General features: G+C 56.5%; 1 protein-coding gene across 2 annotated transcripts; it reads right to left on the bottom strand.

The window, feature by feature from the left end:
* Positions 1 to 12,132: 12,132 nt before the first annotated feature.
* Positions 12,133 to 24,200, bottom strand: TNFAIP2 (TNF alpha induced protein 2). 2 transcript variants are annotated; one of them, XM_042944379.1, is made up of 12 exons: positions 24,029 to 24,200; positions 20,775 to 21,144; positions 19,918 to 20,557; positions 17,859 to 17,973; positions 17,577 to 17,699; positions 17,280 to 17,380; positions 16,589 to 16,687; positions 15,941 to 16,061; positions 14,926 to 15,048; positions 14,532 to 14,687; positions 14,225 to 14,346; positions 12,133 to 12,291 (listed from the first exon to the last, which is right to left on the bottom strand). In XM_042944379.1, the coding sequence occupies exons 2-12, from the start codon at positions 21,127 to 21,129 to the stop codon at positions 12,150 to 12,152; spliced, it is 2,097 nt and encodes a 698-aa protein (XP_042800313.1). In that variant the 5' UTR covers positions 21,130 to 21,144; positions 24,029 to 24,200; the 3' UTR covers positions 12,133 to 12,149. The 2 variants fall into 2 exon arrangements, with proteins under 2 accessions (XP_042800313.1, XP_042800314.1); XM_042944380.1 differs by lacking the exons at positions 12,133 to 12,291; positions 14,225 to 14,346 and having other exon boundaries at positions 14,567 to 14,755.
* Between the last annotated feature and the right edge of the window lie 9 nt (positions 24,201 to 24,209).

Raw genomic sequence — 24,209 nt, 5'->3', positions numbered from 1 at the left:
AATAAATAAACTTAAAAAAAATTAAAAAGCATAGATTAAAGGAAAAAAAAGCCAGGCTCCGGAAATTCATTACTTGCCCTTACAACCTGTGAAATTCAAATTTACTGAGACAAAAAAGAAATAAATGAATAGGATCTTAATAAGAGCTTACAATATTTTTTCTTCCCCAAAGAATAGAAACAGTTTGTAATGGCTCCTGCAAAAATTCATTCCTAAAAGACTTATGCCAAATCATTCTTCCACGGGTAGGGAAGCCAGTTTCCTCACAGCTTTGCCAGACCTGGAGGCAATTATCTTGTTTCTTTTTTGACAATCTAATAAGACAAAAAAAATTATTATGTCTTTGCATTTACAGAGATATAATTGGCATACAATAAACTGCACATATTTAAAGTATATTAATAAGTTTTTATATGTGCATATACTCATGAAACTATCACAATGATAAAGACAATTAACATGTCCATTATTACTGAAAGTTGCCCCTGGCCCTCCCTGCTCACCCGCGCACAGACACGGACCCATCTGCTTTCTTAACTAGATCAGTTGACATTTTCTAGCGGCGAGGCTGACGGCCACCAGAGCTCTCCCTCGCTGCTCCGGGAGTGTAATTTTGCACGTCCCCTGTGGAGGGCCATTTGGCCATATCAGTCCCACTGACAAAGACTCCTGCGAGCCAGCCATCCCTCTTCTAGGAATTTACCCTATGAATACTCTAACGTTTATGTGGAATGACACAGGTATCACATCAGTTACTTTGGCTGTAGCAGCATAATATTGGAAACTCCCTAAATGTCCATCAGGAAAAACCAGGGACATCATCGCAGGGCACCAGACAATGGCGTACTATACAGCCGTAAAAAGAATGAGGAAGTTCTCTGTTCTGATGTGGAAACTGCTCCGAGAAACAAGGTAAGGGGAAGTGTGCGTGCAGAGGCATTCGGGAGGCATCCATGAGAGCCATGACCCTGACCTTGCCTCTTTAGCCTCCCCCCTCCCTCACCTGAAGAGTAGGAGAAAACACTCACACCTGGCTGTCGGGTGGAGGCACTGAGTCTATCTCCACCTTTATTTGTTAAATTTGTTCTGCTTTTCTCTTTCTGTCTTTGCATGGAATCATACAGTCTTCCTCTTTCTGTGACTTAGCATAATGCCCTCGAGTTTTGTCCACGTTGTAGCATATTGCAAAATAATTAAGACTGAATGATTAATTCTATTTGTAGATTTCTAAAAGTCCCGGGGCACCTGGGTGGCTCAGTCAGTTGAGTGTCTGACTTCGGCTCGGGTCATGATCTCAAAGTTCATGAGTTTGAGCCCCGTGTTGAGCTGAGTGATTAATTCTATTTTAATTCAATGACATTCCATTTAATTCCATTTAATGTATATACTGAATTTTGCTTATCCATTCATCCATCCATGGACACTTTGGCTGCTTCCGCATTTTAGCTATTGTGAATACTGCTGCTCTGAACGTAAGGGTGCAAATTTCCCCCTGAGATCCTGCTTCCTCCTCTTTAAGGTACACACCCAGAAATGGGATTGCTGGATCATATTCCATTTAATTTTTTTTTTTAAATTTTTTTTTCCAACATTTTTTATTTATTTTTGGGACAGAGAGAGACAGAGCATGAACGGGGGAGGGGCAGAGAGAGAGGGAGACACAGAATCGGAAACAGGCTCCAGGCTCCGAGCCATCAGCCCAGAGCCTGACGCGGGGCTCGAACTCACGGACCGCGAGATCGTGACCTGGCTGAAGTCGGACGCTTAACCGACTGCGCCACCCAGGCGCCCCTTCCATTTAATTTTTTGACGGACCACCATTCTGTTTTCCAGAGCAGCTGTGCCGTTTTGCATTCCTACCAACAGTGCCCAGGGTTCCAATTTCTCCAAATCCTCACCAACACCTTGTTTCTGTTATTTTGCCTTTGATGGTAGCCACCCTCCTGGATAGGAACTGGTATTTCACTGCAGTTGTGGTTTGCATAGTGTGAGTACCTTTTCATGTGCTTCCTGGCCATTGATGTATCTTCTTTGCAGAAATGTCTATTCAAGTCTTTTGCCCATTTTTGAACCAAATGGTTGTGTTTCATTATTATTATTATTATTATTGAGTTTTAGAAGTTTCCTACATATTGTGGCTATTAATCCTTTATCAGATCTGTGATCTGTAAATATTTTCTCCTATTCTTTGGGCTGCATTTTTATTCTGTGGATTGTGTCTTTTAATGCACACATTTTTTAAGTTTTCATGAAGTCCAATTTGTAGATATCTTATTTTGTTACCTGTTCCTTTAGTGTCACATCCAAGAAATCACTGGCAATTCCAATGTTGTACAGCTTTTGATCTATGTTTTCCTCTAAGAGTTTGATAGTTTTAGGTCTATCATTTAGGTCCTTGATCCATTTCGAGTTAGTTTTTGTATATGGTGTGACGTAAGGGTACAAATTCAGTCTTTTGCATGTAGATATCCAGTTTCCCCAGCACCATTTGTTGAGAAGACTGTCTTTTCCCCCATTTAATGGTCTTGAAACCCTTATTAAGAATCATTTGATGAGGGGTGCCTGGCTAGCTCAGTGGAGAACAAGCAGCTCTTGATCTCAGGGTTGTGAGTTTGAGCCCCACATTAGATGTAGAGGGTACTAAAAAAAAAAACTTAAAAAAATCATTTGATGATATATGTGAGGGTTTATATCTGAGCTCTGCGTTCTATTCCACTGGTCTTTGCCTATCTTCATGCCAAAACGACACTGTTTTGATTACTGTAGTTCTGTAGTAGTTTTGAAATCGGTAAGTGTGAGTCCTCCAGTTTTGTGCTTCTTTTTCAAAATTTTTTTGACTATTCAGTGTCCCTTGAAATTCCATGTGAATTTTAGAATGTTTTTTTTTTTTCTATTTCTGCAGATAATAGAATCTGTAGATTACTTTGGGTAGTACTGACATTTTGACAATATTAAGTCTTCCGTGAACATCATTGTGCTTCCATTTATTTATGTCTTCTTTATTTTGGCCAACTCTTGTAGTTTACATTGTGCAAATCTTTGACCACCACCACCACCCCTGCCACTAGTTAATTCTTAAGTGTTTTCCAATTAGGATGCCTTTTATTTCTTTTTCTTGCCAATTGATCTGGCTAGGACTTCCAATACTATGTTGAAGAAAGGTAGTGAAAATAGGCATCCTTACGGTGTTCCTGATTTTGAAGGAAAAGCTTTCAGTCTTTCACCATTGGGTATGATGTTTTCTGTGGAGTTTTTACATATGGCTTTTATTATGTTGAGGTATTTTCCTTCTATTGTTATTTTGATGAGTGTTTTATCATGAAAGGGTGAGGAATTTTGTCCAATGCTTTTTCTGCATCAGTTGAGATGATCATGTTGTTTTTTTAACTTCATTTGTTGCTGTGGTGTACTACACTGATTGATTTGCATTTGTCAAACCACCCTTGCGTTCCAGTAATAAATCCTATTTGGTCATGTGCATGATCTTTTTAATGTGCTGCTGAATTTGGTTTGTAATATTTTGTTGAGGATGTTTGCATCAATGTTTATAAGGAATACTGGTCTGTAATTTCCTGTGGTGTCTGTCTGGCTTTGGCATCAGGGTTATGCTAGCCTCACTAAATGGGTTAGGAAGTGTTCCCTCTTCTTCAACTTTTTTTTGGAAAAGTTTAACAAGAGTGGTAGGTGATTTTTTTTTTTTGTAGTGAAATGTTTAAATTCTTTTTGTGTATATTCCATAGCTATGTTCCTTGTGATTGCCGTAAGGATTACATTTAACGTCCTAAGGTTATAACGCCCTGATTTGAATTTATACCAGCATAACTTCAATAACATACAGAAATGTTGCTCCTTTACAGTTCTGTCCCCACCTCTTTGGTTACTGATATCACAAAATTGCATCCTTATACATTGTGGTGTCAGTCCCAGCACCGATGGTAATCCCCTCAGCTAGGAACGTCTGGGGCACTGGCCCAGACCAGTATTGCTCACAGAGAGCCCCGCAGACATCTCCCTTGAGGGGGCAAATTATATAGCTGGGCCAGCCCTGGATTTCTTATTGTGATCCCAGGATGCAGTTGAGAAAAAAAAAATCATGAAACCTTTATTACACGTTCTGGATGGTACACGGCATACCCGAGGGCCAAAAAGTGAGGTCATGGGGAGACAGAGAGAGGGAGAGAGGATGTGGACCTGGGACTCTGCCTCTATCAGGGTCCCAGGGTGGGGTGTCTGGGATTTTGTGGGGTCACTCAGTATTGGCTAATTTGAAGCACAGGAGTGGGAATTAAGGTGGGGGAGGGTGGAGGTAGGGCCAATCAAGTGGTCAGCTATCTAGGTGCCCACAGTTTTCCACAAGGGACACTTCATGGGTGTAGGTGGCCTCATTCCTTATCTGGTTGTTATGCTGTGTCTTAGAGCTGGCAATATATTTATTCAAAATGAGTGTCTTGGGGCGTCTGGGTGGCTCAGTTGGTTAAGCGTCCAACTCTTGATCTCAGCTCAAGTCATGATCTCACGGTTTGTGGGACTGAGCCCCGTATTGGGCTCTGTGCTGACAGCATGGAGCGTGCTTGGAATTCTCTCTCTCCTTCTGTCTCTCTACCCCTCCCCTATGCACGCTCTCTCTCTCTTTCAAAGTAAATGAATAAACTTCAAAAAATGGTGTCTTTTGAAATGAATGTCTCAGCAATCAAAAGCGTAATGCCAGGCACTTACCCTTGCGTTCTCAAAAACATAAACTAATAATTCTTTTAAAGACATTAGTGTCCTAAATTATGTAGAAAACAAGACTCAGAGTTGCAAACCAAGTTGCAGTAATACTAGCTTTTACACTGGCAATTGTTTTAAATCACACAGAAAATAAACAAATTTACAGTTATAAGCCATTGTTACAACAACACTAGCTTTTAAAATTGCCCATTATTTGCCTTTATCGAGATCTTTATTTCTCCATATGTCTTCAAGTTACTGTCCGGAAAGGTTCATGGAAGGCTACCCCCTCCCCCGCACAGAAGACAGTGTAACTGGGGACTCAGACCCTTCGGGCATGAAGGTCCAGGCCATCTCATCGAGTAAAGATCCCCGACTCCTGAGGCTCTGGCTGAGGGGGGAGTTCTGGGACGAGGAGGGTCCCAGAAACAGGGGCTGCGGCAGCTTTGCTTTGTGTTCTTTGCTTGTTCAACGTGCCTGTTCGCCCATGCTGACCATTCCCGCCCTCCTCCCCTTGACATTTTCCCCGTGGGTGCAACGCGTCAGAGGTTAACTGTGCAAGTGAGTCTGTAGGTAACGGGACAGCCATGGACCTGACCTGAGGAGTTACGGACACCCCCAGGGACGGGTGGTTACTCTTGGGACTGCGTCTCCGCATCGTGGAGGGGCTTCACTTGTAGGAAGATGTATAGTGTTTGCTGGGCGCTTTCACAGAGGTCAAACGCGCGTAGAGGAGCGTGTCTGGAAACTGAGCCCCAAGCTCATCTTTCATCGGTCTCTTGGGCATTCTGGAACTTTTCTGCCTTGCGCGCTGGCAGAGTGCTAAACTTTGTCAGTAGAGGGCACTGGAGGGACAGCAATGGAGGGAGGGGGTTTTCTTCCAGATCACTCACTCGTGGCCGTGGGCTGGCACCGGCCACACCTCCCCAGGGACTTCTTTTTCTACCACTTCCTCACGGGGCTTTGCAGCAAGTCCCGGGCACAGCACTTGCCTGCGCGTGGCTTACCTGGCATCCCAGGGAGTGGCTTTCCAGCCAGTTCTGCTGGCAGAAGACCTCAGTGAACTTCACCAAGGCTGCATCCAATGAGGCCTGACCGGATCCCAGTGCGGGTTTGGGGGGTGAGGAGACTCTTCCGGAGTTGCTCCTTCCTTGGAGCTCTGCCTCCGCTCTGGGGTGGCGGCCACATGTCTGCTGTTCCTGCATTTTTAGAGTTCCCCTCACCCTCCGTAGCCAACCCCTTGTACCCCAACCCCCTGCCACAGTCCTTCTTTAAGCATCCCCTGTTCCAGTGACTGGGGGGGTTTCCTCCTCTTGGTTGGACCCTGAACGATAGAAAGACTGAGGAAATTGCTCAGCTACCAAACAGGCCGTGCATTAAGGCAAAGGAAGGCCCGGGGTGCCTGGGTGGCTCAGTCGGTTAAGCATCCGACTTTGGCTCAGGTCATGATCTCATGGTTCGTGAGTTCGAGCCCCGTGTCAGACTCTGTGCTGACAGCTCAGAGCCTGTTTCGGATTCTGTGTCTCACTGTCTCTCTGCTCCTCCATGCCCCTCACTCTCTCTCTCTCTCTCTCTCTCGCAAAGATAAATAAACATTAAAAAATTAAAAACAAAAAAAAAAAAGGCAAAGGAAGGCCCGTCGGAGGGCAAAGCCGGGGAGTCTAGGGCTGCGGAGGAGACCGGCCCTCGTCTCCTGCCCCTCCTCTTCTGAGTGATGTCGCCAACGGTGGCCGTCCTGTCCCTGGGCCCACCACCGAGTGTGTCTGGCAACTGACTTGTCCTCTTAGTTCACGGCGTGTGGGTCTGGAGTTGCTGACCCAAGGAACACGCGTGAGAAGCCCGTCACCGTTCGGTCCCGCACGCCTGGTCCGTCTGACCCGTAACTGGAGGAGCCTGGGAGACCTGAGGACGGCCGGAGCCTGAGTTTCACGAGGGGGAGTGTAGTACTTGTAGTCACAACACAGATTGGAGGAGATGCCACCACGCGCTCCAGTCCCTCCCATCAGAAGGGCACCTAGTCCTTCCCTTGAATCTGGACCTGGTCGAGTGACTGGCTTTGACCACGGGGGCATGAGCAAACGTGACACGAGCAGAAGCTGGAGACGCACTTGTGCACCCAGGCTCGTCTTCACTTGCTACTAGAACCTTCTGGCGGTCTGTGAACAAGCCCAGGTTAGCCTCCCGGGCTAGTTGCCCCTGACAAACCCCAGGCCCTCAGGGTGTCTCTGCAGGGACGGTAACTGTCCTTAGGGAGCACCGGCCACCTGACTCCCCCGCAGTCCTCAGGTCCACTGTCAGCACCACCCACAAGAAGGCCCCGCTCCTTCCACAGGCTCAGCCTTCCAGCCCGAGCTCTGGCATCGTGATCCGTCACAAGCCCAATGCGTCCGCTCAGCTGAGGACTGTCTGCTGCCCTAGGGTGAGGGACAGACGCCGGGGGGCTAAAGCTGATCGTGCCCCCTGCCGCTGGCAAGCTTGCGGGCTCCCCTGTCCTCCCCGCCGCTGTCCTCTGCTCACCGCTGGGTCCCTCCGTGGCACCCTCAAGAGGACAGCAGCCCCCGCCCATTATCCCTTCCGTGATTTCGTCAATGTTCTTGGGGGCTTCTGTACCCACCGGTTGCCTCCTGTTCCTTGAGCCCTCGACACCGCCAACGTCAGCCACACTCTCTCAAGGTCATGCCCCCGGGGGCGTCCTCACCAGCAACACTGTCACGACCTCAACTGGAAGGGTCCTCCTCTGTGACCGGAGAGCCCTCTTCCCGTCACTCCCTTCCTCCTGTGACTTCACCCCAGCCCTTGGCTCCACCCCCCTCTGACCCAGCCTGATATCACAGCCCCTCCCACTTTCCCCCAGCCCCCAGGTCCAAGGCCATGACCTCCCCAGGGAGCCCTCCTCAACGCCACAGCTGTGCTCATCCCCTGGTGCGACCGTCTGACCAAAGCCCTGTTCTCAGTTAAATCCAACTCTGGGACTCCGGGCGGGCACCTGAGTACTGAACTTGGCTGGAGGAGGTCTCAGGCTGCTGCTGAACACACTTCAGAGGGCACTTGACATTGCTGGACAGCCTCACACCTGAGACCCCAGGTCTCATTTAGTCTCCCCTCAAACCTCCAGCCACGCTGGCTTGCGTTTCTCAGTTAAATGTCGTATTATAACATGTTGATGTGTAACACGTTCATGTGGTTCAGTAATAAAAATTTTAAACAGGATATACAGTGAAATATCTGCTTCCCCATCTCCCTCCCCATCACCTTCCTGCCTCCTGCTCTCCCCTCCCCGTTTCCGGTGTGCAGACACACACCTGTGTGCTCACACACTCACAAGTAACCACTCTCATTAGTTCCTGGCGTATTATTCCTCCAGGCTGCCTCAATGCACACGTAGGCAAATGCAAATGAATATAATACATATGCATATGTATATGCATATGCATATACGTATGGTAGGTCGATATAAGATTCTATAGATATCTTTTCCCACGTTTGTTTATTTGGAGGTAACATACCACAAATTGTTATGCAGTGTGCTTTTTTTCTCCTTGACATTATATATTGGAACAGTTCCACATCAGGACAGAGAGAACTTCCTTTTTATGGCTGTATAGTACTCCATTGTTTGGTGCACTGCAATTATCTGCCTGGGGTTACTGATGGACATGTAAGGAGTTTCCAACATGGATAAGATACATTCCTGGAAGGGGGTGCCCGGGTGGCTCAGTGTGTTGGGCAACCGACTCTTGAGATCGGCTCGGGTCAAGATCCTAGGGATCGAGCCCCACGGTGGGCTCCTCACTGAGCATGGAGCCTGCTTGGGATTCTGTCTCTTTCTCTCTCTCTCTGCCCCTCCCCCCCCTTTATCTTTCTCTCTTAAAAAAAAAAAAAGCTACATTGCTGGAAGGGGAATGATTGGTTCAGAGAGTTTTTGTTGAGTTGACTGATATTCTCAAATGGCCCTCCATGAGGGTGTCAAATCGCCCTCCCAGAGTAGGGGGTGAGAGCACCTGATGGCTGTCGGCCTCGCATGCTTTCGACCATCTTATGAGACATACTCTTTCTGCAGACCTCTCAAACTTAACCCCCCAGATGTCTCTCCTGGGGCCTCCCCACTCTCCCCTTCAGACCTTCCTCATTTGGGAGGTGGCACCATGGTCCATATGTCGGAGTCAGTGTCTTTTCAACGGTTCGGGGACTTGCTCTTCTCACACACCACCCCAGAGCCAGCGCTGTCTCCCTTCACACTGCAGCCCTCACTGACAACATCATCTCTCCCCCAGGCAACCCCACACCCCTTAAGGGGTCTCCTGGCCTCCCCTCGGCCCTCCAGTGTCCATGCAGCAGCCAGAGAGGTCTTTCCAAGTCCTACATCACATCAGTCCCAACTGCCTCTTCAAAACCCTCAGTGCTTTCCTCGTGCAGCTGGAGTGAACCCCAACTCCCAGGCCCAGCTAAGGTTCTCGGACCCTCGTCTGCCTCTCCGGGGGGATCCGCTCCACCTCCTACCTTCACCACCCAACCCTGGAGCTCCTCCTAGAACTGGAACCCTGCCAGCACCCCGCTCCCGCCCCACCCCACGTCCTTTGCCGGGCTGCTCCCCTCCCCTGCACTGCTCTGTCGAGGACTGTGTAAGTGGCCTTGCCAAGTTTGGGGTCCCAAACCAAGTATCGCCTCCTGCGTGAGCACTCCCCCCCGCCCGCTTTAATCTCTACTGAGTCACTCCCACCCATCACCCCACTGTACTTGGACCTGAACTGTTTATTTACTGGCTCTGTGTTTCTCGTGGGCCTCAGGGAATGTCAGCCCTTCTGGGCGGCCTTGGCCAGCTCTCCCTGCTGCTCCGCCCCCAGCAGGGATGGGGGAGGGGTGGAAGGTCCCATCAATGCTGTGCCCCTCACTCCCCGTTCACACGGGGCCCCATATCCATGTACAACTGAGAGCAGGTGGCCACAGAAGGCCCCCTGTCCAGGCCGCCCCTCTGTGCCCTGAGCCTGGTGACTCACTCCACCACTAGGGTCAAATTCTTCCCTTAAGGGGATTTTCCTGTGGGATGGGGAAGTTCCTGAAGTGGAACCCTTGGTGGTAGCCAGGGCCAGCGACTTGGTCCCTTCCCCACCCCTTGTGCCTCTTCTTCCTCATTCCTCCTGGAGTTCTGCTTCCTGGAGGCAGGGGGGTGTGCAGGGGCGCATTGGGGCGGGGCGGGGAGCTCCGTGTTGAGGACCCCCACCCATCCCAGCCGCAGCCTGGGCTTTTAGGTCCATCAGGTCGGCCTGGCCCAAGGGATTTGAAGTTTCCAGCTTGTCCCGGGTGCCGGTGCCATAGCTCCCCGCAGGCCCTATCCAGTGGGGGGCAGGTGCGCTGGTCCCAGGACCCCCTGCCCCCCTTCCACCCCGTGCTCCGTGGGAGCAGCAAGGTTCCAACCCACCCTCGATCTGCGTGCGTGGACTGCGGCCCCAGCTCTGGGGAGTAGGATGTCCAGGGGCCACTGTCCCCCTCCCTCCTTGCTCCCCACTGAGAGTCTGGCTCCATCCCATCCCATTCCCACCTCCACAGGCCCCTCTCCCCTCCTCTGGAATTCACCCAAGGGGCCCCAGACTCCACACATGGCTCCCTTGGGGACCCCCCCTCAGCTATGTGGAATGGAGGGGATCCTGGTCCCAGGGACTCTGCCCCTCCCCAAATCCTGGGCCAGGTGAACTGGTGTCCAGGTGAGCTGGGGCCATCTCTGAAGGTAGATTGTGGGGCTCCCCTGATCACAGCTGCAGCTTTGTGAGATCGGTTCCAGAAATATAAGGGTGAGTCCCCACAGGGGCCTACGGGCGGGGCTGACATGACTGTCTGGGGTCCACTGCCTACCCCTGCATCCTCAGAAGGACTGTGGGGAGGCCAAACTGGCTTATGGTCCTCTATTTACAGGTAAGGAAACTGAGGCACGAGAGAGTGAAGTGCCTGGTCATGCCCCACAGGCAGACCCTTCCAAAGCTCATGCTTATGGGTGAGAAGGGGGAGGGGCGCTGTAGGATCGGACACATTGGGGGTCTGACCGAGAGCCTGGGAGACGGGCTTTTCCCAGGCCCCCGGAGGCTAAGAAAGCCATTGCTGCCCCTCATTCCTGCTCCCCAAATAAATCACTCCAAGCCACGTCTGAAATCAGTTTTTTATATTAAGCTATAAAAATCCGGACCATGTCCTGAGTACATACATACAAAAGCAGTACTATCAAAAATAATATTAATGACATTATTAACACACACTAACTCCTACAAATGTACAAAGGCCTTTGTGCACCATTTACACAGGCCAGCTCCTGGCCACAGTACCTGGAAAGAGGGGACAAACCCCAGCTCAGTACTGTCAGAGGCACGCGGCTGAGGCGTGCCTAAGTCTGAACTGCACTGGCTGCGCTGGAGGGCCTCGTGGGTGGGCAGAGGCCTGGGGGGGGGGGGTGGTGACAGAGGGGTAGGATAAGGTGCCCTACAGGGCAGGGATGCATGAAGGCTGCAGTGGGCAAAATAGTGCCCCTCCACCCCAGAGATGACCACGTCCTGACTCCTGGAGCTGTGATTATGTCAGGGTCCACGGCCAAGGGACCTGACATAATTAAGGAATTATGGCTGCTAATCAGCTAACCTTAAAATGGGGATGATCCCAGATTATCTAGGTGGGCCAAAGGTAATCAAAAGGGTCCTTAAAGCTGGAAGACGGGAGCGGAGGCAGGAGAGAAGGTCTCAGGTCTGTGATGTGAAAAAGGTTTGACTGGCCACTGCTGGCTTTCAAGATGGAAGGCAGCCACGGGCCACGATATTCAGGCAGCCTCTAAAAACTGGGAAAAGCAACGAAATCCCCTCCAGAGCCTCCAGAAGGAGCCCGCCCTGCTGAGATCTTGGTTGTAGCCCATGAGACCTGTGTCAGACTTCTAACCTCCGGAACTGAAGGATAAGTTCCAACTGAAACTGCCACGTTTGTGGAAATGTGTTCCAGCAGCAACAGGGACACTGATACAGAGGCCAAGGGGTCAGAGGTCAGGCTTGCCCTGTCCAGACCTCAAGCTGACTTCCAGGAAGACCCATGGAGGCACCCGTCAGTGCATGGAGGACCCAGGAGGCCGAGGACCCGGATAAGAGTTCATTTTTGCCTCCTTGCCTTTCCAATTCTGCCTTCGAGTCCATAGACGTGCTGAGCCCAGCTCCATGCAGCTCCCCACACTGGGTGTCCCGCCCCCAGCTGGACCGGTAAACAAATCGGGGCCTATCCAATTCTAGCTGCCCAGGGGTTTGTGCCTTAGCCAAGGCTGGGCAGAAGCAGCAGCAGTAGGCCGGAAGCCTGTCGAGGGGCCAAGAAGCGGGGGCTGGTCTGAACAGCCCCCAAGTGGGTGGCTGCCCACCAAGCGGGGTGGTGCCCGATGCTCACTGTATGCTCACAAGCAGGTCAGGTGGCAGGAAAAGCTAACCAACTTTTATAAGCGAAAATAGGGACTTGAAGGGCTCATGTGTCCCCGTGCTGACGTCCAGGATGCTTCGGATGCTCTTGACCTCACTGCTCGATAGGTTTCCCTTGATGGCCAAGATGGCACTCAAGTGGCCTTTGCTGGCAAGGAAAGCATCCTGTCAGTCCAGTCTAGTCACCAACACCCCTGCTCACCCCTCTTTCCAGCTCCCCAGACACCTGGCCCAAGCCACAGGGCCCCGCAGCCAAGCCCCTGCCCATGAGGGGGACTCACTCGATCCTTTGCCCGCTGTACTCCAGGACCCTGGACACCTGTCCTTCCCTGGAGTGCACCGAACCCCTGCCCACCTCAGACCTCTGCACTGGCTGTTCCTCCTGAAATATTCTTCCCCACACTCTGGAGGTGAGCGGCTCCTTACTCTTCGGGTCTCAGCTAAAATGTCACCTCCCCCAAGATTTCCCATCTCTAAAGTCAGCACCTCCTGTCATTCACAACCTTGCTTAAACCATCCTTACAGCTCGTAAGTTTATTTCTGTGCCTGATCACTTCATTATGACTCTCATCACGCTGCAACCTACACGAGGGAGGACTGAGACTGTTCTGTCTTCTACTTCATTGCAGAAGTAACGCATATAGCGAGAACAGAGTTTGGCACTAAGCAGGACACCACTCAATAATGGGTAGATGGAGGGAGCAAGGGAGGATGGATGGGTAGATGGATGGACATGTGGGTGGGTGGGTAGATGGATAGATGGATGGATGGGGGACAGGTGGGTAGATGGATGAGGGGATGGATGGATGAGGGGATGGGTAAGTGGGTTGGTGAGTAGACGGATGGGTAGATGGATAAATGGATGGATAGGCAGATCAGTGAATGGATGGATGAGTAGACGGATGGATGACTAGGTAGGTGAATGGATAAATGGATGAATGAGTGGGTGGGGAGGTAGATGGATTGTTGGATAGGTAGACAGGTGAGTGATCAAATGGATGGATACCTCGATGGATGGGTAGATGAGTATATTGGTGTTTGTATGGGTGGGTGGATGGACGGGTAAGCGGATGAGTGGATGGATAGGTAGGTAAGGGGGTAGATGGATGGGATGAATGGATGCATGGGTAGACGTAGACGGGTAGATGAATAGGTAGCTAAATGGATGGATGGATGAATGAGTAGGCGGAAGGTTAGACAGTTGGAGATAGGTAGAAGGGTGGATGAGCGGATGGCTGGATAGCTACACAGATGGGTAAATGAGTAGACATGTAGATGGGTGTTTGGATGGATGGATGGATGGATGGATGGATGGATGGATAATTGATTGGTTGGATGACTGGATGGATGGATGGATGGGTGGATGGGTTGATGAGTGAATGGATAAATGGATGGATGGATGGATGGATGGATGGATGGATGGATGAGTGTATAGATAAGTAGACAGGTAGGTGGATGGATGGAGTGGATCAGCCAGAGACTAGACTAGGCTGGACTAGGCTAAGCACTCCAACTCAAGACTGTGCAAACTTTCCCTGTCATGTCAGAGGACTCAGCCTAGAGAAAAAACTGCCCTAGTTCACCAGACCTTCAGGCAGCGGGGGGCTGCACCTCCACTCTGAGGATCCCTAGGATGACCTCAGCGGTGGACCCCAGCTTCACTCCTGACTTGCCATGGCCTCTAGCAGGTCCCTAGTCTCTCTGGTCTCAGTTTCCCCTCTGAGGGCAGTATCATATTAGGCTAGAACCATGGACTGTGGAGTCAGACTACCTGGCTTTGCCATCTTGGCTTTACCACTGACCAGCTGTGTCACCTTAGACAAGTTCCTTAAGCTCTCCAGACCTCACCAGCATCATAAGGTGGTCAGTGAGCTTCAGACGCATGAGCTGCTATAAAGGTCCTGGCAGCGTCGGGCACACAGTCAGCCCTCTGCACAGGCTAACTGCTGGGACTGCATCCTCAAGGCCAGTATCTGAGCTCTACCAGCCCTGCAGGGACCGACTCCGGCCCTACCAGGCTCCGACCGGGTCCAGCAGGGCCATGCTGACTGCCCAGGTCCCGTGGCGCCCTTGTTTCTCACCTGAAGTCAGGGTACCAGGTCGCATAAGTGGCCACCTCAATCTTGATGGCACTGGGGTCTTGCAGGCGAATGATCTCGGCAAGCTTGGGGAGGGCGTGATGCAGCCAGGTCGCTGGGGAGCCCTGCAGGCACGGGTGTGGTTGGAGGTAGGCTGCCCCTTCCCCAAAAGGCACCCAAGGGCTCAGAGAAGTTCAGGTCAGAACCGATCGGGTTTGGAGTGGCCTGGGGTCGTGCCTGGCCCTGAAGGGACTTGGGGGGAGGGGCCGCCCATCCCAGTGGCGCTTGGGAAGGGTAGACGGGAGCTTACGTTCTGAGTGCAGAAACGCTGGATGAGCTCGGCATTGGCCAGGATGTGACCCGCCAGTTGCTGCTGCTGCTCCGCGGACTTGAGGACCAGGCTCCGCTTGCTGAGGCGGACGATGTACTCCTTCACCAGGTGCAGGTGTACAACCTCCATGAGCTCCTGGGAGGCGAGCGGGCAGGGACGCGTGAGCCATCACCGGTGGGGAGCTCACTACCTTCCCTCGAAGCCTTGAAGCCAGGAGTCCGGGGAGGGGCAGAGGCCAAGCAAAAGAGTGGTACGTGTGCATGTGTGTGTGTGCATGTGTTTTCTGAGTATGTATGTGCACGATAGCGTGTGTCCAGACTGTCCCTCCCGCCCCTCCCCGCCGGGCCCAGCCATCAGCCCGGCACCTCCTCACCTCCCGGAAACAGTCATGCAGTTCCGAAAACTCAGGCAGCCTCTCGCCCACGGTGGAGATGATTTCCTCCAGGGTCTGCGCGGGGGCGGCCCAGCGGGTCTGTGTAAACCTCTTAAACAGCGGCTGTGACAGGAGAGAGGCAGGATGTCTGGTCACGCCCTACAGAGGAAGGGCCACCAGCCGCAGACACACGCACGCGGACACACAGGGCCCAGTGCAGGGGCAAGGGGGTCTCGAGGACTCCCCAGGGAACTCAAGTCCCCGTTCACAGACGGGAAGTGGAGACAGGGTCCGTGTACCCTTCTCCAAGGTCATCCAGCTGCAGCTCTGGAGCCAGGACAACCATCTGTCTGCCTTGGGGCCTTTTCCACCGCCCCTCTGAAATAAATAAATTCCTGCATAAACAAGGGTTTGTGCTTGGCTGAGCCTCTAAAGACCTGTGCCAAGTCACCCAGGGTCACTGCCCGGCCTTCACCACTGGCTGGCCACTCATGGCCGCCTGTCCTGAGCAGCAGGGACAAGGCGGGCTCCCACAGAAAGCAGGCAGGGAACCCTCCTCTTCATTTCCAGGGACCCCTGCCTCGCCCTCTGCTATGGGAGCCAAGGGCTTTCTGTGTATTTTTTGGCCCAGAACAGATGAGGCAGTGGCCATCAAAGTCTCTGGGCATCACAGCTGGGAGTCGGGCATGGGGACACGGCATGGGCAGGTGGGTCTGGGGGAGCTGGAGAAAAAGCATGCAGGCTCAGGAAGGGGTCTTGATGTGAGGAGGGGCACTAAAGCTTTTCTGCGTGCTCCCAGCCCTGGGCAACCCCTCTGAGACCAAGCCCGGGCTGAAGTGGTGGGGACGAGGTCAAAGCCCTCCATGGCCCCCATCGCCTGGGCAGCATGGGCCTCAAAGCTGGCCGCACAAGTGCCAGGCACTGGCTTCTGCCCTTCCTCCCCTCCCGGGCCCCCTCCGTGCCCCCCTCCAATGCTAAGCTCAGCGTGCATCCCAGGGCGGGGGGCTCCCTCTACCTTCAGGTCCCCGAACAGGCTCTGGAGCAGGGTGTCAAAGCCATGACTCTTGAGCTCACTCAGGGGGCCCAGCAGGTGGCCGGGGAGGTCTTGTGTCTGCCATTTCTGCTGCATGGCTGTCCTGGAAGGACATGGATGGAGGCAGGGAGGTCAACCTACAGCCCCATACCCAGAGAGCCCAATGCCCTCAGCAAACCTTCCTAAACCACCTTTTCACTTTAGAACCTTCTGTGACTCCCCATTCCCTGTGGAAGCAAGTCCAAGTCAACCCATCTCTGCGCCCCAGGCAGCACCCAGCCCTTCTCAGCCCCTGGAAACACCTGCACCACATGCTCTTAACCCACATCTGCTTCACAGATGTAACCACTGCGCCTACTTCACAAGGGTGTCATGAGAATAAAATAAGAAATAAATCCTCCGCAGGAGGGCTGGCCCACCAGCACTTGATAAACGTCGCTGCCGCTGCCCCTACAGACCCCGATCAACTCACAGGCCATGCTCGTTCGAATTCCACATCTTCGCTTATGCTGCACCCTCCACCCCCTCCCGAACCCTGCAACTCCTCTCCCCCTTCCAGCTGCCCTTCCCTCCAGTAGGCTGGCAGGCCCAGTGATTCCCGCTCCCACAAACCCCTCCTAGCGCCCTTACCGGAAGGACAGGCAGTTGTTGATATTGGCAATGACATTGGCCCTGTAATTTCTCAGCTGCTTGCCTCTCTCCAGAAATTCATCAAAGGCTCGCTGGTAGCTGTTGAAACCGGAAGGGGCACATGCCGGACCCGCACAAACACCGGGACAATAGCAGCCTCCGGCCAGCCCAGCAGCCTCCCTGGGTCTACAGAGTGCTTTTCCGGTTGACAGGCTCCCTGCAGTCCAGGGAGGGGCTGCTGGCCCCCGAGCATCACGGAACGGGCTTCACACGCTAAAGCCAGTGGGGTCAAGGCTCCCGCTGCCCCCACTCCTCCCCCCCAGATCCCTCTATAGCTGGGGGACTGGAGAGGGGGTGAGGGGTGGGGAGCAGCCAAGAGAAACGCAGGGCTGGAGACCCGGCGCGCCACCAGAAAGGAGGCCAGCAGCCTCATGGGGGGGGGGGGGGTCCTCTTTGCAGCTGGAGGCTGCAGTGCTGAGAGCTTCTTGCTGAGTGGGAGGGGGTGGGTGGTCAGATCACCTGAGGCACTCAGGGGTCCCGGGGGAGGTGTGGGGGCAGAAAGGACTCCTGCTTATAGTGACAGACACCCCAGAGGCAGGAAAGGGATACCCACCTGGGCCACAAGGGAGGAGAGACGGCTCTGAGAGGAGTGGCTAGGCAGACCCCCCCCCCCCCCTCACCGCACACCCACCTCCTCAGGAATGTGGCCAGCTCCAGGAGCAGCATCTGCTTTATCTGCGTGCCCAGGTCAAGGGTGATGCTCTCGGCCTTGGCCTGGCCCTGGGAGACGATCTGCAGGGGTGAGGGGAGAGCTGAGCGAGAGCCCACCTGGACCAGGACCGGGGAACATGCGGGAACAAGGGGCGGGTGGTGCTCGGAGTGGACACGTGTGTGTGCACACGCAGGGATCCCATGGGTGTGGGCCCCGCACGGTGCACGGCTTCTTGCACGCAGCCTGTACGAGAGCACGAGGGGCCGGCTGTGCTACCTGGATGATGTCAATGGCCAGCTCGCTGTGGCAGTGGCTGTCCAGCCTCTGGGGAGCCACATCCCGGGCCCAGCGCTGACACTCTAGCTCCAGGGCACGGGCCATCAACTCCTTCACACTGGTCTGTGGGGAGGAGAGGCAGGTTAGGGTAGCACGGAGCCCATCACCCTGCCCACGTGGAAGAGTCCCTGTCAAGCTCCTTGCCTGCGTCCTGTCTCCGAGCCTCCCCTAGCTTCCTTCCTGCCCCCCCCCCCGCCACCCCCGCCCTGGCGCTGGACTCACCATCTCATTGGACAGGAACGTGGCCTCCAGCAGCCGGATCTGCCTGGGGGGCAGGAGGCTCCCAAGCCTGAGTCTCTGCAGCTCCCCGGCCAGCTTCGGACTGTTGATGATGTCACTGCAAGCAAAGGGGGGCTAGCATGAGGAAGCCTGCACCCCCTCGGCGCCTCGCTGAGCGAGAGCCCGCCTTCGCAGCCTCAGTTCCTGGCGGGCCCAGAACTCGATCGCCCTCCCCCATCCCTGCTTCTCCGTCTCTGTCTGCCCAGTTTGGCTCAGGTCAGAAGCCCGCCTGATGCCCGGCCTCTACCAGCTCTCCCCCGGGTCATGGCAGAGGCGTCCTCTCCAGCCTCCTGGCTCCCACCCTCGTCCCCAGCAATCCCTCCTCCAGCCGGCAGGCGGAACTGCCTCTCGAACCCAACTCCGGCCTCCTCCCTGCCACAAGGCCTCCGTCTCATACAGATAAAACCCGGCTCCTTTGGTGGCAGCTGTGAGACAAGCCACTCGCTCTCGGCCTCGCCCCGACCTCATCCCCTCACTGCTGGCCTCAGGCATCCTGCCAGCCCTATTCCACCACCCCCAGGTTGGCCCTGCTGCCCCCGGAGGGTGGGTCAGTCCCGGCCGGAAGGGCTGCCCCACCCCAGCTACTCCACTCATTCTGTGGCGCCTGTGTGGGACCCCGGGTCCCCAGGGACTGCCCAGCCCTGGCACTTCCTCAGAGGCCTTTGTCCGCCTGGACACTTGCCCCTCTCCCCTGTCTGGATGTGGCTGCGTCCCTCTGTTCCCTGCATTCTGGCCACTCTGGCCACAAAGGCCCCGACGGCACCTCCTGAGACTCCCTCTCCCCACGGCTCCACTCAGCTGGCCTCACTTTCCTGCTGTGCTGACCCCAGTGGGCCCCAGGCCAAAAGCCCTGAGGTCACTGGGACAGGAAGGCTGAGATGCAAGTGCCCAGCGTTTCCTGGTGAGTTAGGATAAGCAAGAAGAAACTGGCTCACGACCGGCCTGTCTCTCCCACAGGTCCTGCCCTATGCCAATCTCCCTGCACCCTGCTGCTTCGCCCACTGCCCCCGCAGGGCCCTTCCTCTCGCCCCCCGCTGGAGGCCGACCCACCAGCACCAGCTGAGACCCCTGGCCACCCAGATTTATCTCCGAGACCCTCAGACACTGCTCACGCTGTCTATACCTCCAGGCTTCCTGCAGGCTTCACACTGGGGACCAGGGTCAGCCCCCATAGGAGCCCCCGGCATTCCGTGCCCTGGACCTTTCCACACGGCGCTGCCAGTCTTTCCTCACCCTGCTTCTACAAATGACAGATGCGCTCAGGGCCCTGCAGAGTCTGGGTCAATCAGAGGAGACCCGAGACACCCCGAGGCACTCTGTTAGCAGAGCCAGCCCCCCCACCCAGAGATCCCTGGGCCTCAGTGGCCAGAACCCAGCTCTGCAGTGGGCTCACGGGGTGACCTGGCTCGATGGCCACACAGCCCTGCTGCACCCCTGGGAGTGCCCCATAGCCTGCCGGGTAAATCCAAACACTGGCAAGCTCTGCAGAGCTGCCAGAACGTGTCAGGGCTCAGCCTCTGGGCGGTGGAAGATGACTCCTTTTGCGGGGACATCATTCTCCAGTTTCTTCCAGGCCTGCCGTGTCCCCTCCCCTGCCTGCCTCTCTTACTTCCGGCCACGGGCAGAATTTGGTTCCCCCTCCCTTCCCTCCTCTTCCTCCTCCTCCACCACCTCCTGGACGGCTCCCTCAAGTGACTCAGGCTGGTCAGGGCCCCCGCTCCTGGTTCCCACGGTCCCTGGTCTCCTCTGCCACCGCCCTCCCTGCCCTGGATGGTCACCACCTGGCCCCCTCCTCAGGATGGGAGCTCAGGAACGAATGACGAAGTCCCTGCCGTTCTCGGCGGCTCAGTTTCCCCACCTGTGGAAGGTGGCTGAGGCCAGGAAACGAAGGGTTCCGAGTGCAAAGCAGACCCAGGGCGGGCCCTGCTCCTTTGAGTCTCTGGGGCCAGACAGACGGCAGAGACTCGCCGAGCACCGCTCCCAGCGCGGCCTCCTCACTCACTTGGGGTAGAGGTTCTGCACCCAGACCAGCAGCATGTAGGTGTCGCGCTCGCACAGCTCGAACTGCGCCATGGCCGCCAGCTGGGCCGCGAAGTGCCGGTGGTAGCTCTCGGCGTAGGCGGCCACCACGTCCAGCTCGGCGGGGAACAGCGGCTTCAGTCGCTCCACCACGGCCTCCAGGTCCTCCTTCATGGTGCGGCCCATGTGCAGAAAGGTGCGCTCGGCCTCCGAGAGGCCCTCGGCGCCCGCGGCCGGGGGGCGGCCCAGGCGCTCCTCGGCCGCCTCCTCCACGCCGCGCCGCCACAGCTGCAGCCAGCGCCGGGGCCGCGCGGCCACCAGCGCCCCGGAGCCCCCGGCCGCCGCCGCCGCCGCCGCCCGGCGGTCCTCGCGCTCCTGCTCCGTCAGCACCGCCAGCGCCTGGCGCAGCCGCTCGGGCGCCACGTCCAGCGGCCGCAGCAGCAGGCCGAGCACCTGGTGGCGCAGCAGCGCGTACAGCGCCTCCACCTTGCTCTGGCGCCGCACCAGCTCCTCCGCGCTCTCGCCGCCCGCCGCCGCCGCCGCCTGCAGCTCGCGCTCCAGCACCAGCAGCGGCCGCGCCGCCTCCAGCCGCCCGCGCTCCAGGTCCGCCTTGAGCTCCTCCGCTGCGGGGCCGGGGACACGCCGTCAGCGGGCGCCCGGGAGGGGGCGTCGCGCGCCCCGGCCCGGGCGGAAGCGGGTCGGCCTCCTCCCGGCGCGGCCGGGCCAAGCCCGTCCCTCCCGCGCTCGCGCCCCGCTCGCCGGGATGCGCCCCAGCCCTGCCCGGGGCGCCCCCGCCGGCTCCGATCCCGGGTACCCACGCCGCCCGGGGCCCCGGCCTACCTGTGGGCAGCGGGCCACTCGGCTCAGGCTGGGACTCGGGCTGGCCCTCTGGCTGTGCCGAGCTGGGCTGACCCTTCTTCTTCCTTCCTTTGGTGAAGACGCTGAACACGTTGGCCAGTCCTTTTGGCCTCTTCTTCTTCTTCTTCTTCTTGGTAGCCTCTTCCTCATCCCTGTGCGGGGCTCCCTTGGCCTCCTGGGGTGGCACCAGGTCCTCAGAAGAGGCCTCCGACATGGAGGCCTCTGATTCCACCTCTGAGGCGGGGGGCAACTTCTGGGAGCTTGTGGGGAGGTCGGGAGCCCCTGGGACAGTCTGCTGGCCGGGTAGGCCTTGGAAGAAGGTCATCATCTTCAGCATCACCCCGACTCGGGCCTGCAGATGGGCAACAGGCAAGGGGAGAGGGAAGGTAAGAGCGGCTGCAGCAGACAGGCCCCGGCACACATCCGCAGGGGCCGCCATGAGCCTGCTTGGCCTGTTTTCACCGCGTGACCTTCCGGGTCTGGTGATCCCGGCCCAGAGCGGCACGAACAATTCAGCTCCCTCCCCGGACACCAGTTTCTCAGCACCTATGGTTTCTCTTCCAGTACTGCCCAGTCCCTCCCGAGATCACCAGAGGCAGGGAGGAATCTGGGCATGCCAGGTGTCCCAGGCAGAGGGGGCCTTCACTTCATTTCGGCGAATCCTCCTGGGCCAGGAGAAAGGACCGGAGGGTGCGAGTGCCATCCTGCATCCCGTGAGACCCCGGGAGAGGAGGCAGAGCCCGGGCTGCTGCGCCTCTGCACAGAGCAAGAACTGAGGTCCACAAGGGTCGCGGCACCAGCGGCCGCTCCATCTTGCCTGGTTCTTCTTGTCTGTGTGGAGTCCCAGAGGGATGCTCTGAGCAGAAACATGGCTGCTGCTCCTGCTGGGACCATGAGGGGAGCAGAGCCCCACCCGCCATCCTGGCTTTGGGGCTCAGGTCTGGAAAGCGTAGCGCCCCTCAAACTTCCAGGGGTGGGAAGGGACCTCAGAGAGGCTTTCACACGCCAGCAGAGGCCAGGGGCCCGACGAGGCACCGAGCTATCTGAGGTCACCCAGCAACTCAGACCAGAAGCCAGGCTTCCTGGCTCTTGCTTTACCCCGCCGGTCCCAAATTCGGTGACATTGTCACCACAAAAGCCTCCACTTCCCACGCCCTCCCCAGGTGCCCATCCTTCCTCTTCCTCATTCCCTTAAAGGAGGGGATTTATTGTCCTCATCACACAGAACTGAATCGGGGAAATGTGCCTGCGGTCAACAGCCTGGGCCTGGAACTCAGATCACCTGGTGCTGCGTTCTCCTGCCTCCCTGTCCCCCACCACCTCGCAGGCTGCATTCAGAGAGGCAGGACCCCCTTGTGCCCAGCACCACCACCCCCGCCCCCAGCACCGTAACCATTATCAGAGCAAGGCCGATGGAGGGGAACATGGCTGAGCCCAGGAGAGGGGAGCAAGGCAGGGCTGGGAATGGGGAGCAGATAGGATCAGGCCTCCCTGATGACTGGGGCGATCCACCACCCTGGTGCCTGCCCCGCCACCCAAGAGCAAACACGACAAGTTGTGACTCATGGAACATGGTGACTTTGATTCACCTCTGCGGCAACTCTGCAAGGCAGATAGGATGATCCATCATCCAGGAGAAATTGAGGCAAGGAGGGAGATGCCTTGCCTCAAGCCCATAGCAGGCATGGATCAGGGCTGTCAGACCCTTTTCACAGCCCCTGCTACATCCCCACCAGCCCAACTACCCCCCGCCCCCACATCCCTCCAGGGCCTCAGCACAAACCCCTGAATTTGGCCAGAGCCGCTTGGGGGGGCAGATGGCCTGAGTTTCTCCCAAGTGGCTTCACCAAGTGCCCTCAGCAGAGTCCAACACCGCTGGACCTCAGCTGTCTCCCTGTGCCATTTGGGCTGAGGGTTCCGCTCCAGGACCAAGCAGGGGGTGCTCCGGGGAGCCCCAAAGCCAAGGTGCAAGGCCGCCAGGCTCTCCCGCCCTTCCCACCCACTGCCCCAGCCCTCTCCCAATCTGTCCTGTTGTCACACTGCACACCCACAGGAGCTGGTCTGGCCAGCAGGCCGGGGCTACTGGGCACCACCCTGAGTGGCCAGGCCCCACTTCTGCCCTCCCTTCCTTGTCCCACACCTCCTCGGTCCCCACACATGCTAGGCTCTATCTGACCTCCAGACCTGGCTCCTGCGGGTCCCCACACGACATCGCTGCCTCCTTGCCTCTATGACACAAAATCTTTCTCACACCTTGAGAAAGCAGCAGCCCCCTTGGCTCGGTCCCGGGACTTGATTTTCAGAGGCGGCTGGTGCAGTGGAAAGTTAATGGGCTAGGGGATCAGCTGCACCACTCACTAGCATGTGGGCAATAACTCCCTTCCTTCATCGGCCTCAGTTTCCCCATCTGTGAAATGAAGATGACGACCCCCACCTCACAGGGCTGCTGAAGGAAGTGGCAAAACCCCACCGCCATGTGCTGGCCCCCAGCCAGCCTTTGTAAGGAAGGGGAGGTTGTCGTGTGTCCCCTTGTCTGTCAAGCCAACCTCAGCATTGGGGTAGAGCGGAGGAGGGCAGGAAAAGCGTCCCTTCAAGCCTGGGCTCTAGGCTAGGCACGCTGACACAAGGGACCGGCTCAGTCATATCATGTGACCACAGCCTGTGGCCCAGCAGCACCCTCCCCCCCCACCCCATCCCGGCCTCCCAGCTTCTTCTCAGGCACCGCACACCCCTTTACCTCCTTTCTGGGTCAGGGCTGAGGCCCACAGTTTCTCACAGCCTCTGTCCCTGGCTCCTCTGTCCTGGCCCAGAGACGGAGGGCACAGCCATCCCCCCAAGTGAGGACACCCAGACCCAGGCAGGCAGAGTGACTTGGCCTAGGTCACACAAGCCAGCCAGCCCCACCGCCTTCAGCCTCCCTACTGCAGAAGGACCAGAGACCCCTGCGCCTTGCCCCCACACTCCTCCCCCCTGCCTCTTGCAGGACGGAGCTCTTGGCTGGGGGCACCAAATCCGGGCCCCCTGCACCCTGACGCGCCGCCGCTCAGCGCAGGGGCCTCAGTTTCCCTATAAGTGGGGCCGCCGGAGGCCTGGGGCCCTCGGAGCCTTCTGCCCCCTCGGTCCGCACGTGCCCAGGCCGCTCCGTCGGGGGATCGGCCGGGAACCCGGGGCGGAGGCGGGCGGGCAGCCGCGCGGAGCGGCGGGGGACAGACGCTGCGCGGGTGGAGGTCACTTACTGTGTCCGGGCCGGGCCGCCGCTGTCCCCGCAGAGCCCGGCGCCGCCTGAAATAGTCGCAGACCCCGCCCCCGCCCGCCCTCCTGCCCCGCCCGCGGCAGGCGCGGAAACCCCGCGGGCGGGGGCCGGGCCCGAGTGTCCCCGAGTCCCGAGTCGCGCGCGCCCCGCCGAGGGGAGTGGGG

Source organism: Panthera leo, chromosome B3, assembly GCF_018350215.1.
Source record: "Panthera leo isolate Ple1 chromosome B3, P.leo_Ple1_pat1.1, whole genome shotgun sequence".
In the NCBI taxonomy this organism is placed as follows: Eukaryota; Metazoa; Chordata; class Mammalia; order Carnivora; family Felidae; genus Panthera; species Panthera leo.
Note: the sequence above shows the minus strand (reverse complement) of the source record. Positions and strands in the feature narration are given on the sequence as shown.